Consider the following 13,515-nt stretch of genomic DNA (forward strand, 5'->3'; position numbering starts at 1 on the left):
GGCTCCAAAATCACTGCAGATGGTGACTGCAGCCATCAAATTAAAAGACCCTTACTCCTTGGAAGAAAAGTTATGACCAACCTAGATAGCATATTCAAAAGCAGAGACATTACTTTGCCGACTAAGGTCCATCTAGTCAAGGCTATGGTTTTTCCAGTGGTCATGTATGGATGTGAGAGTTGGACTGTGAAGAAGACTGAGCACCGAAGAATTGATGCTTTTGAACTGTGGTGTTGGAAAAGACTCTTGAGAGTCCCTTGGTCTGCAAGGAGATCCAAACAGTCCATTCTGAAGGAGATCAGCCCTGGGATTTCTTTTGGAAGGAATGATGCTAAAGCTGAAACTCCAGTACTTTGGCCACCTTATGCGAAGAGTTGACTCATTGGAAAAGACTCTGATGCTGGGAGGGATTGGGGGCAGGAGGAGAAGGGGACGACAGAGGATGAAATAGCTAGATGGCATCACTGACTCGATGGACATGAATCTGAGTGAACTCCGGGAGTTGGTGATGGACAGGGAGGCCTAGCGTGCTGTGATTCATGGGGTCGCAGAGTCAGACACAACTGAGTGACTGAACTGAACTGAACTGAACTAAAACTAATATTGTAGCAGATGGAAAAATTTCAGAAACGTTATCAGTAAGATTTTTCTAAAATCAAGTGCATATGATCAATGCATGTTCACCTCCTCTGCCATGCACAGTAAGTCTTCAATCTGTTTTGTGGGCAGAAAGGGGCAGGCATTTTTCTAGCAGCTTTTGGTAACTAATTAAAGGAATGACCATCCCTTGCTACAGATCATTAATACTTAGGATGTAGTGTACTAACTTTGGGAAATCATAGAACGTACCCTCACTTCAGGTAAACCTACCAGTGAAGCATTTTAAAGTACAAATTCTAACTGTACAGGCTCCAAAGAAGTCTGAAGGTTCCCATATCAACTCTGATAGGAATGACAGATTACTCGGAGAACAACCCATTTTCAACACAGGGAGGAGCTGAGCAGGAGAGACATCCAACAGTTCTAAGGAAGTCTTCCCAGTCTAATCTCATAGACTGAAATGAATTCCAAGTAAGATACAAATTCTTGTATTTGCAAAATTAAGCCCAAAACATCTAAAATAATAGCCGCTTTTATTTTCTTATCGTGTCTTATGAACACTCTTATGTTTAGTTCTAAAAGCACACACATAAACAAATAAATGACTAATTTAACATCTGATGCATCTCACATCTTAGCTGGTGAATTAACCTTAAGTTCTCTACTCCAAGTTTTTTGTTTGTTTCTAATCTTCTCTTGAAGCCTGCATAAGCCTTTCACTGAGTAACGCACACTAACGGTGCGGGTCTGGGTGACCAGGACGAACAGATGGCACACTTGTGAGTCAAATATGTTAACGTGCGGTGAACCCAACCTCCCTGCATTAATCTGAGATGAGCTATTCTCAGAAATTCTGAGGCTTCGTACCGAAGTGGGAAAGAGAACACTGGGTAGGTCAAAGTGGACACCACTGCTCAATAGATGATTTAAAAACACAAGTATGTATACACAACATAATACCAATTACCATTTACTAAGGGCTTCCATACAGCAAACACTATGCTCTTGTGTTAATTTCCTCTGTTGGATTAACACATTTCTTTCTGTCCTAAAACCTCTGGTAATTCTGGGAGGGGTGCTGCCACAAATAATCTCTGGGCAGAAAACAAAAAACTGTCCTGGTGGATGTTTCCTGTGCCAAAGGCCACGGAGTGTTTCAGGCTGGAAGGTGCCCTGTGATCATTCTTTATTCCCCGTCAGGGATTTTTATTTACTTCTTTTCACTATGTCCCAGTCCCACCAGATCTGGTTTCATGATGCGTATGCTATTAACTAGTTTTATGTTTTGTGTGTGTTGTCTCTTAACCCACAGGCTAATTTTTCTATAGGAAATACATCCCTATAGCACTCAAAAAGACCACAAGGCCTAGAATAGTAAATAAACATTCTCCTAAAACACCCAACGTGTTACCAAGAGGGACCCAGGCCCAAGATTCTCCGGCCATGGAATATCCACAATATACTCATCAAATTGTCTATAGCAGACTAAAGAGAATGTGGAGAACCAGATCCTGGGAACGATGTTTTATCCTGAAAGGAGAGTTCACAACTGGATTCCTCTTACATTTATGACATCACTAAAACATACCCCGAATAATTAATGCCAGTTGTAACAGATGTTCATTGAGTGCTCATTATACACCGACTACTGTGCTTATCATTTTATGTGCATTATTTAATTCCATAATTATCATGCCCTGTACGGTCTGTATACCTATTGTTACTTTACAAACAGAGTACAGAGAGGCTAACTGACTTGCCCAAAGTGAATCCCCAGTGAACCTGGCTTTCTGACTCTGTAGCATAACTTTTTTGTTGTTGTTGAAACTTTTATTTTATACTGGACTATAGTTGATTAACAATGTTATGATATTTTTCAGGTGGACAGCAAAGGGACTCAGCCATACATATACTTGCACCCTTTCCTCCCATCCAGGCTACCACATGACACTGGGCAGAGCTCCCTGAGCTCTACAGTAGGTCCTTGTTGGTTACCCATTTTAAATAGAGCAGTGTGTACATGTCCATCCCAAACTACCCGTTCCCCCCATCCCATAATAAAAGACTTACTCTTCTTAAGGAATTACCTGATTTCTATTCAGGCCAAAAGATTTAGCAAACTAAAAACAGTACGGAAGTCAAGAAAGAAAGGTGGATTGAGAGCTCTGTAAGAACTTCAGGGGAGACAGAGCCGGAGAGTCTTCGCACATTCAAGTGCAGGATCCTCAGCTACACTCAGACTTGTGAACCAACCAGATCCGGGTTTTTATATAGTTCTGGCTCTTCCTATCCACATGGCCTTAGTAGGTAATTTACTTACACTAACTGTTTCTTCATCTTTTGTAAAATGGAGACACAGAGTACATATTCATAGCCCTGTGGCGAGAGCTAAGTAAAATAACCTCTAGGAGACTTTCTGCTTCGCTGCTGGTAATTTCTATTCAATTAGTAGTGAGTAATCTGATTGGGCCCTTGAAAATATAAATATGCTCCTCTGGGATGGCGGGAGGACAAAAGGGAGATAGGAAAACACACACAGGTGTGTACACACACACACACATGCGTCTCACACCTCCCGATCACACCAATTACCACTCGCGGAAGTCAAGGACACTAAGAAATGTGGATTCTTGACTCCTAAAAGTCAACATGTGAGTTTGTGTTAGGGAATACATCTTTTAGGTTACATTACCAAGAAGTGAAAGCACTGTCTACGTGGTGACATCAGCGTCCATAGCAAACACAAAATGGCCAAACAAGAAACCGCCAAGCTCTACCTTCTGGCTCTGAGGCCCTTCCCCCTCGTCGAAGGCCCCGTCCTCTTGCTGGCCATAGGCAGGGCCTCCCAGGACTCTGATCCTCTTCTCACACTGCTTCTTCGCCACAGTCAGCTGGTTAATGTACCTTTTCATGTTCCTGGCTCTCAGGAGATTAGCCTTCATGGCGGCAGTTTCCTTACCTTGAATGAGACAGATGGGTGGCAGGCAGTCAGAGGAGAAGGTGCCCAAGAGGGAGGGAACATGGTCACGCTGGGCCAAATTTGTGAAAATGTGGGGCTGAAAACTTGCCATTTGTGACACGGATAGACCTGGGGGTCATTATATTTAGCGAAGTCAGTCAGAGAGAAAAAAAATAAATACTGTATGCTTTCACTTATATATGGAATCTGAAAAAAAGAAACAAATGGATACAACAAAAAAGAAACAGACTCACAAGTAATAAACTAGTGGTTACCAGAGCGAAGAGGAATGTGGGGAGGGTCAACACGGGTGAAGGGGACGAAGAGATACAAACCGCCAGGTATAAAACAGGTGAGTTACAAGGACAGAACACACAGCGCAGGAAACAGAGCCAATGTTTTATAATAACTATATGGCGTATAACCTATAAAAACCATGAATCCCTAGCTACAGGGCTGTCTTCGGATTTGCCTCTCCTGGACGCTACATGGTCTCCGGTCACCAGCTTCCTGAACACACTGTGTAGCTTCCTGTGGGGCTTTAATAGCCATTATCTCAGCAGATCCCCCAAGAATCTGCCTGGCTCCGTTCCCTGTCCCCTTCAGGTCCCTAGTTCAGAGCTCAGCAAAGACATCTCTGGTCACCCTCCTTCTCCCTGCAACCTCCACCCTAAAACACCAGTCTTCTCCCGCACGGCTTTATACTTTCTCTACAGCACGGCTGCCATACTACCTACTTTACTTACTTATCCTCCAAGTGTGTCCTCAAAAAGCAGCATTTTGTTTGTTTATACATGGCTGTGCCCCCAGCACCCATAACAGTGCCCGGCAATACCGTCGGGACTCAGGGAACTTGCTGAGTGGATGCGTGATCTATGTCAGATGTTACCGAGGGTTCAATATAGCAGAGCTAATGTTCTGCTGAGTCCTCGCTATGCATCAGGTACTCTGCTCTCTCTCGAGCCCTGGCTGTGAGAGAGAACCAGGGTGAGACTCCTCACCTCCTGCTCCTTACCTTACTCCAACACGGCATCTAGCCCTCCCTGCCACCAATCAGCTGTGGCCAGGACCACAAGCAGACAAGTCCTGTGGACGGCTGTCAGTAGAGTCTGGAATCAGACCAGAAGCTGGTCTCTGCCACCCCGAGCTCTGTGGTCTTGGGGAGAATTTTTTTAAAAATTTAACTTAAAGATATTTACAATGGTTTGCTTCCTTAAGTTGACATTGTGTAATTTAAAGCAAAAGCAAAAAATTCACACAAAATTGCTTTTTAAAAATGATTAAGCATCGAGCACCTCCTTGTGGAGAAGGGACTAGCTTTGTACATATAACCTGCAGGCAGGGAGGGGCAGGGGTTGAGGGCAGGCTTTTTTCTGTTAAATGGGTGAGAAATGAGCTGGTTTTAATGTTGGTGGAAGGAAGCAGTTAAGAAGGAAACAGGCTACAAGTTGGGAGGGTGGTACCCAGTAGACAGTGAGGAAGGAGGCTAGCTTTGGGGGAGGCCACCCCGCCCTGTGGTGACAGGAAAGCACAGGGACGGATGCGGACACCAGCCAGTCTGGACCTGGTGTCAGGGGCTGCAACAGTTCCCTTCCTAGGGGTCTGCTGTCTGGAAGCAGCGAGTGAGGTTATCCGCTCAGAGAAGTGTTAGCCACTGTCGTGTCTGACTTTCTGTGATGTCAAGGACTGTAGCCCACCAGGCTCCTCTCTCCATGGAAATTTTTAGGCAAGAACACTGGAGTGGGTAGCCATTTCCTTCTCCAGGGGATCTTTAGACCCAGGAATCAAACCTGCATCTCAAGCTAGGCAGGCAGATTCTTTGCCATGAGCCACCAGAGAAGCCCTCACACACCGAGGGAGACCTCCAGTTCCCCAGGGTGGTCGTCACACCCTCAGGTCACCGAGTCAGTCTGCGCAGGTGCTGACAACCATGCCTGGACAGGCTGCACACGTCCAACAGGAAAAGCTCAGGCAAGGACCACAAGGCACGAATCTATCAGAGCAGCCTTTCCGACATGCATCACCAATGGTCAGGCACAGACTTCGGGTCAACAGTCGGCCCTGTTCAAGGGGGTCTGTCATGTCCCAGGGTGTTTTCAAACGTGTAACTGAGGAGAAGGGGACGGAAGAGGATGAGGTGGTTGGATGGCATCACTGACTCAATGGACATGAGTTTGGTGATGCACAGGGAGGCCTGGCGTGCTGCAGTCCACGGGGTCACAAAGAGTCAAACACGACTGACCGACTGAACTGAACTGAACTGAACCGAGGAGGCACTTTCATCTGATGCCAATGATGGGTTCTCAGTGTGTCCTGTGCTTGGCTGACAGGGAGGCCCTGCTTGAAGAACTGAACTCAGCATCTCGAGAGGAAAAGTAGTAATTCAGAGCCCTCTTTGTGGGAAGATAAACGTTTGATGTATGGCAGAAACCAACAAAATACTGTAAAGCAATTATCCTCCAATTAAAAATTTTAAATAAAGTAATTGTTAGTCTGTCTCCAAATTAGAACACTGCAAACTGAAATTATTTGTGGGTGTACCTGAAGAAATACTTGCTTGGAATTGTGACTTTTTCAGAAAACCTTTCATTTGTTTTTTTCTGCTTCCAAAACTCACGTTATTTCCATTACACTTAAATTCCAAGGAGCTTAAACTCCCACAGTTGCATTCCACGATTCTGCACTGATTACATTTATTTTAAAAAGATTTGAAGCATATATCCTTAAACTAGTTTGCATTGGTTACATTTATTTTAAACATGCTACACGTATATTCTTAAACTCTAAATTCTGTGCATAATCTTTAAGCTATTTTAAAATGCGAGGACAAAAAGTTGCCTTTTATAAAATAAACCTAGACTACAATTTTAACTTTGGGTTAAAACAGGCTAATCAAGAGAGACACAGAGGAAGAAACTGATACACAATTAACAACAAACACATTCTTCTCCTGAGAAGGCTTAAAAGTCTTTCTAAAAGGACAAAAACAGGCAAATTCCAAAGGGAAGGGAGAAAGAGAATAAACCTTCCCCTAAAACCCAGCTGCAGAGCTGAGGAAACATCCCAGAGTCCTACTGGAGTGCCCCTGCTCGCGTGAATGCCTTCTGTTTGTTGAGGGCCAAAGTCATTGTCTGATCACAAAGCTTGTTGCTAACAAATGCAATGGCAGTTTGTTGCTTAGACAATTCTGTTTATTTTTTTGCCTCGGAAAACTAATGCCACATTCAGAGCGTAATGCCTAACAGGGCGCTGCTGTAGTGCGTGCGACTATTGTGCAAAAATCCTAGCAAATCCAGCGAGAGAGATGAATACACTTCTTTGTGACCTCAGGACCCGTCCAGTCAAGAAACCCTCTGATCAAGAGAAGCGCGGGCCAGCGGGTGGACGACACACTGCCCGGTTCATGCCAGCCTCCTGCGGCCGCGTCTGCTGAGCCCTAGGTAACACATGTGCTGTTGAGCCGGGTGAATCACACAATGTTTATCCAGGTTAAGGAAGAAGGCCGCGACCACGAACGGTGGCAGGCGCCACAGTGGGTGCAGCGGCTCTTTACATGGGTGCCCAGAACAGGTGAGTGCCGTAACTGTCTAAAACAATCAGTGTTTACTGGCTTCCCTCCCAGCAAGTCCAGATTCTGCTCAGGTGAGAGCAAAAGGGAAGGGGGTCATTTGCAGGAAGAGAGAGCTGGATCAGACCTCGGAGGAACCCCCTGCGGGCACTGCAGGGGACCGGTGAACTGCGTCACAGAGCCCTTTGGACCGCAAGCCTTCCGCCCACGATACCGGTCCTCCTTGAGGGAGTAAAGTGACTCGCTGCAAAGCAGAAACACGGGGGACAACCGGTAGGCGCCCCCTCCAACGTGGCAAAGGGCAGTGAAGTGACTCACAGAGCAAACCAAGGGCCCCGAAGCGGCACCAGCGCAGCTGGATGAAAACGGCACCCCCGCGTCTGTCGAGCACTAAGAAGCACCCACAGCAGAGTGTTTCTCTTCTCACGTCAGACTCCAAGGCGCAGCCTAACTGCGGCGGCCTCGGCGGGCTAACTGAGGACACAAAGGACACACGGTCTTGGAACCAGTGACCTTCCGGGCGGTGAAACCTTCCCTGTGGGGCTGTCCCACGTGTCGTGGGATGTCTCCCAGCATCCCTGGCCTTTACCACTAGCTGCCAGAGGCACGCCTTCCCCCTGGGTGACAACCAGAAACGTCTGCAGACCTTGTTAAATCCCCCGTCCCTTGGAAGGCAAACTGTACCCCCCACCACATTGGGAGGATTACTATAGAGGCACAGCTCCGAAGGGGGTGCAGGAGGCAAGGCTGTGCTTGCCCACCCCCACGGGGCTCCCAAGCATGTGATTCCACCCCCCATGATGCACAGGTCTCCTCAGGCCCCCCAGGCAGTGGAGAGAAGGGATTATCGGGGCTCCTCGCTGGCAGAGGTCAGGCCTCCATCCACACTGACAGGCTGACAAGTCTTTGAAATCTCTCCTGTACACTGAAACAAATGTTTCAGTAAAAGGTCCTAAGAAGGGGGTTCAAGAAATGGGTGTGTATTTACTTAGGGATTAGTGAAGTTTCAGCGGAGAAGGCAATGGCACCCCACTCCAGTACTCTTGCCTAGAAAATCCCATGGATGGAGGAGCCTGGTGGGCTGCCATCTATGGGGTCGCACAGAGTCGGACACGACTGAAGTGACTTAGCAGCAGCAGCAGTGAAGTTTCAGCAGGAGAAATGCTGTTTCCTTCTGAACGCAGAGCTGATGGCAGTTCTCGGCAGTTACCGATCATCACAGACTTCCTCAAAGTTATCTGAAGATCACCTCAAAAGTTGCCCAGGAACTAACGCAATATTTACCTTACTTTCCAACTTAGGGCCGGTACGCTTTGAAAAAAAAAAAAAAAACAGAACAAGTGGGATTCTCTTATCACAGCAAACACCTGAAGTTCCAGAGTCGAGTGTGCCGCTCCTCTTCAGTAGGAAGGATATACTTGAGGAATGAGCAGAGGCCCCAGCAGGAGCTCCCGGCGGAGCCTCTCCTGTTACAGCGGAGAAGACGACAGAGACCTCGAGGGCTGGGCAAGGCCTAGGCCAGGGGCCTGCAGCACACCTTTTATTCATGTTTCCTTCCTTAAATATATCAAGTGCTGAAACTTCCAGCATTTTGCTTGGTTGAAGGCCCTCCAACACGCTGGCAACAGATTTTAAAGTAATAAGGCCCCATCAGTTAAATCCACATGCCAGATTACAGGAGAGGCCTGCTCCCAGATGAGAATGTGACTTGAGCAGAAAGGAGTCAGAAACCGAAGACACAGCTCTGGCACATGCAGCTTCTGAGTGCCGAGCGCGACCCTCAGAGCACCCGCCTCCGTGAGTGAGCAGGGCAGTGGGAAGAGTGCAGGACATGTGGGTTCATGCCCCAGATCAGCACGTGACTGACCACACACTTGCTGAAAGCCTCTGGACCTGAACTTTACTTGAATAAATACAGGTTCTTAGGACGTACGATGACTCAAGTTTTCTGTGGGGGGAAGGTGGGAGCAGAGTTGGATATATAAATTATGAGACTAGAGAGCATTCCCTAATGGCTCAGCCACAATGCGGGAGACCTGGGTTTGACCCCTGGGTTGGGAAGATCCTCTGGAGGAGGGCATGGCAACCCACTCCCATAATCTGGCCTGGAGAATTTCATGGACTGTGCAGTCCATAGGTCACAAAGAGTCGGACACGACTGAGCCACTTTCAATTTCACAGAGAGCACAGGGCTTCCCTGGTGGCTCAGACGGTAAAGAATCCTCCTGCAAGGAAGAAGACCTGGGTTCGATCCCTGGGTTGGGAAGATCCCCTGGAGGAGGGGATAGCAACCCACTCCAGTATTCTTGCCTGGGGAATCCCATGGACAGAGGAGCCTGACGGGCTGCAGGCCACGGGGTCACAAAAGAATGGGACGTGACTTAGTCACTAAGCCACCACCACCAGAAGGTGCGTAATGGAAGCAGCTGGCCCTTGGCCACAAGCGAGCGATGGGACAGGGCTGCGCTGGGTGCTGGGGAAGGGACCGCAGGCTCCGGGCACCACCGTGCTCAGGGTGGGAGGGCCGGGCAGAGAGAAACCCTAGCAAAGGCCCTGCGAGCAATGGCCTGCGGTGTAAGTTTAGGTCATTCATAAATTAGAAATGTGTCAAATTACTGCAATACTACGAAATCAGAGCATTAGAAAGGACTCTGAAAAGTCCTCTAGAGTCCACAGAATAGCTCCTTCCTTTAGGCAGGGACACTTTTAAATCCAAAATCAGATAAGAAATATGATTCAAAAATTATTCCTAATGGAAATCGTTATGGTTTTTATCAACAAGTAACTGTGCATGTGTGTATACATATTCAGTATATTCTGAAGTTCTTCCACCCTTCTGCTTGGTATACTCAATTCCAAAACTCTCTACTTACACTCTATACAAGGTGCACGATGGGCACGGCACCCCCACGTGTGCAGCATCTATATAGAGCAGTTTCTATTAGACTCAGATCAACATCCTGTCCTTTGTTGCAGCCAACTAAATAAATATTACTCTTGAATCACTTTATTCTTGCTAACATTTCAGAACCCAGAACAACAGTGAGGGAAACAAAAAGCCTTAAAGGGAGCTGAAATAGAAAATAATAATTTAGGGTAACACACAGGATACAATCAGATGTTCTGGGATTTTTCTTTTAAGTTTCCCACTAAATTGACCTCATACCCCTCTTAACGGGCTGACAGGTTTTGCTCACTGCAGATGTGACGGGAACAGGGAAAAATAAACTACGGATAAAAAGGGGTCCATGCATTGGGGAGCTATGGTTTCTCAAGCAGCTGTTCTAGTAGTTAAAGCCTAAATGTCCACTCTCTTAATAACATGTCTGAATTTCCAAAGCAGGATTCTGATTCATCCCTGTTGTTACATGTGCTGACAGGATCCACCCTTCAAAACAACTGACCCAGGGGCCAGGTCTGGGGCGGGGAGGCTCCCACCAACCAGCCCCGTGCAGACTCCCTGCCCCCTCCACTGCCTTGCAGGGTAAGCGACATCAGACTAGACATCAGGACAGTAAATCCCAGGGCTTGCTTAAGGAACTGTATGGTGATAACTCGGCCGGCTTACACACCTAAGAGAAGCCCATATAGTTTAAAATAAAGTTGCCAGCCAATTAAAAACTATAAAGAAAAAAAAAAGAGGGAGCTAAAATACTGGGCTTATTCGCCTTCAACAACAAAGAAGTCGTAGCATATGTCTATTACTACCAGAATGCCAGCTCTTGGCCAGTGTCTTAGTTTGGGCAGCTATAACCAAACACCACAGACGGGCTGGCTGTAAACAACACAAACGTGTTTCTCACAGTCTGGAGACTAGGGCGCCAGGGCGGTCCTTGGTGAAGCCCCTCATGCTGGCTGCAGACTGCCAGCTTCCTGCTGTGTCCTCATGGCAGGGGAGGTTGGGGATCTCTCTGCAGCCTCTCTCATAAGACACCAAGCCCATTCATGAGGGCCCCTCCCTCCTGAGCAAAGCAAACTTCCCAAATTCCGTGACCGTCAAGCAGCTGATGGGATTAGTGGATAAAAGTCATGCCTCAGTCAGTATGTTTGGCCAGAACGAATGATAAAATAAGGTCAGAGGCAAGGAAATTCTGTGAGCGCACTTAAAACTTCTGAGACCAAGTACTTCAAAAAATTTATAAATTGTGCAGTATTTATAAATTTGCTCTAAGCACCTGTTTCTCCAAATATTCCTAATTTTTCTTTCTCAGAGGACAAAGATCTGGGTTAGATGGTCTCAAATTTTTTTTTATTTCTATGATTACTTAGTTTCCTTAGAACAGTACCAGCAATTAAACTAGTTAAGAGATTGTAAAGAATTCAAAAACCACTTGATACCTTATTTCTTAAAAACATCAAAATTCCAAAAGAAAAAAGCCACCAAAAATCAAATTAAAATTTCTACATTGTTAAAGAGAGTAATTTGGTCTTCTACTATGAACCTGAAACATTCTCAGAGTGTTGTGTGGATTTGCTGGAGTTTATTGAAGCCTCAGAAGCTTTATTTGAACATTTCTGAATATACAAAGTAAAGAGGTCCTCCCAGCCCTCCTGTGTTATCCTGAGAAAAGTCCATGCAGAGTCAGCTAGTTGATTCCTTAAGGTTTTAGAGGGCACGCAATCGGGTATTTTCTCCCTTTAAATCCTCAAAATACTTTCACAATTACATACCAATTCCTAATCAATGAACAATTATAATTGAAAAAGACTTGCCTGAAATAAACATATTTATATGTAGCAACAAAATTATATTTCAGCATATTCATTCTACCTTCATTTAAAAAGAAAAGTTCTCATCTCTAGTTTGAATCCCAAATATTCTTAGGATCTTCCATCAGTCCATTTTTTTTTTTTAACACTTCTTCAGTTTACTATTCACAAAGAGAACACGAAACTAAGGCTAAGGAGAAACAACCCTGGACATGAGATTGCTTAGAGCCGCACACACAGCCTGGCGGCACCGCTACATGGTCACTTCAAGCACAGCCCGACTGTCCAGCTTTAAGGACACAGTGCGGGCAGGTGGGGCGGTGGGGAGAGGTTACCATCCAGACGAGGCGCTTCCCAGATGCTGACCAGATTGCACTCTCTCTAAAACAGAGCTCTCCAAAACCTAACAAAACAATTCTATCTGGGGGGAGCCTTTTAATATGAGAAAAAACTATGAAACTACGTTTAGTATGTAAACAGAACAGCAGCATGATTCTACCCGCTGACTTCAATATTCTAAAAATCATCAACACAAAGTGTATCAGGGAACACAGAACTACAAAGGTTTTTGTTAGGATGAAATCATACTTACTTTCTCTTTTGCTGATATAGCAATACTGTAACACGTCTGAAATACTTAAGTGTATACATGTCAAAACTCTGACAGGAGAGAGAAGATGGGGAACTAGACCCAGGACCTTCGGGATGTAAAAGCAAAGAAAATGAACTGGTTCTTACCTTTGTGCCTCTTCAGCTGTGGGAAGCTGCTGATTGTTGTTGCCTGGATTATCTCCACTACAATTTGATACCTGAGGATTGAAAAGAGAGAACAATTAAAGATGGAACAGGAAGGAAAGACTATTTTCAGGGAGAATTTCAGACTCTATTTGTAGTGATCCACTGTAACATGGTGAATCCTGCCTAAGCATCCTGAAAACCATCCAACACGGATGAAGTCAGCGGGCTGGGTGCTGCGCCATGGGCTCCTCATTCCTGGGGCCTGAACACAAGAGTCGTGAGCGTACCCCCACCTCCTTTCCCTGTACAGAAGCATTCCCACCTGCGTCCCGACTGAAGAGGGAAACCCTGAGGTCATGAGCGACTCCTCCCCCTCCTTCACCCCCCACCAGAGCCCTCCCCGACACTGGTCACCGGCCCCTTCCACCCCCCCTGCCAACCAGAGCCCTCCCCGACACTGGTCACCAGAGCCCTACTGATTCCACCTCCTAGACCTGCACTGTCCAGGAAGGTGACCATGAGCCCTCCCCGTCGGCTACTTAAATCACAATTTTAGTTCCTCGTTGCACCATCCACACTTGAAGTGCTGAGCCGCCTCACGGACCTCATAAACCACAGTGGACTGTGCAGATAGAACACTTCCATCTATAACCTTTACTAGAGGTAACACTTAGGGAATACTCCATCATTATAAGATATGGTGGTTCACAGGACGTTTTCCCCCAGGACCTGGGATTGTGTCAATGTGAGGAAGCTGTGGGTGACAGACGGCTCCAGGAATATGTATGTGTGACTGAGAACACCTCTGCTTCAGGAAAAAGAAAACCTTACATTTTTAGACCAAGTATAATCCTAGAACGATGGCTATTTTGAGCATGTTCATGTCAGGTAGGTTATAAACCCAAGTTCTCAGGGGCTATTCAATTATTATTAAGTATTT

The 13,515-nt window shown here is 46.2% G+C and overlaps 1 protein-coding gene across 1 annotated transcript in view; it reads right to left on the minus strand.

Moving 5' to 3' along the window:
* The window catches only part of SNX25 (sorting nexin 25), a 92,447-nt gene that overhangs the window by 28,272 nt on the left and 50,660 nt on the right, over nucleotides 1-13,515 (minus strand). The window contains exons 6-7 of the mRNA XM_018042009.1: nucleotides 12,576-12,646; nucleotides 3,378-3,559 (exon numbers count right to left, since the gene is read on the minus strand). Coding sequence (XP_017897498.1) covers nucleotides 3,378-3,559; nucleotides 12,576-12,646 — 253 coding nt within the window. The remainder of the gene's footprint in view (nucleotides 1-3,377; nucleotides 3,560-12,575; nucleotides 12,647-13,515) is intronic.

Source organism: Capra hircus, chromosome 27, assembly GCF_001704415.2.
Source record: "Capra hircus breed San Clemente chromosome 27, ASM170441v1, whole genome shotgun sequence".
Lineage (NCBI taxonomy): Eukaryota > Metazoa > Chordata > Mammalia > Artiodactyla > Bovidae > Capra > Capra hircus.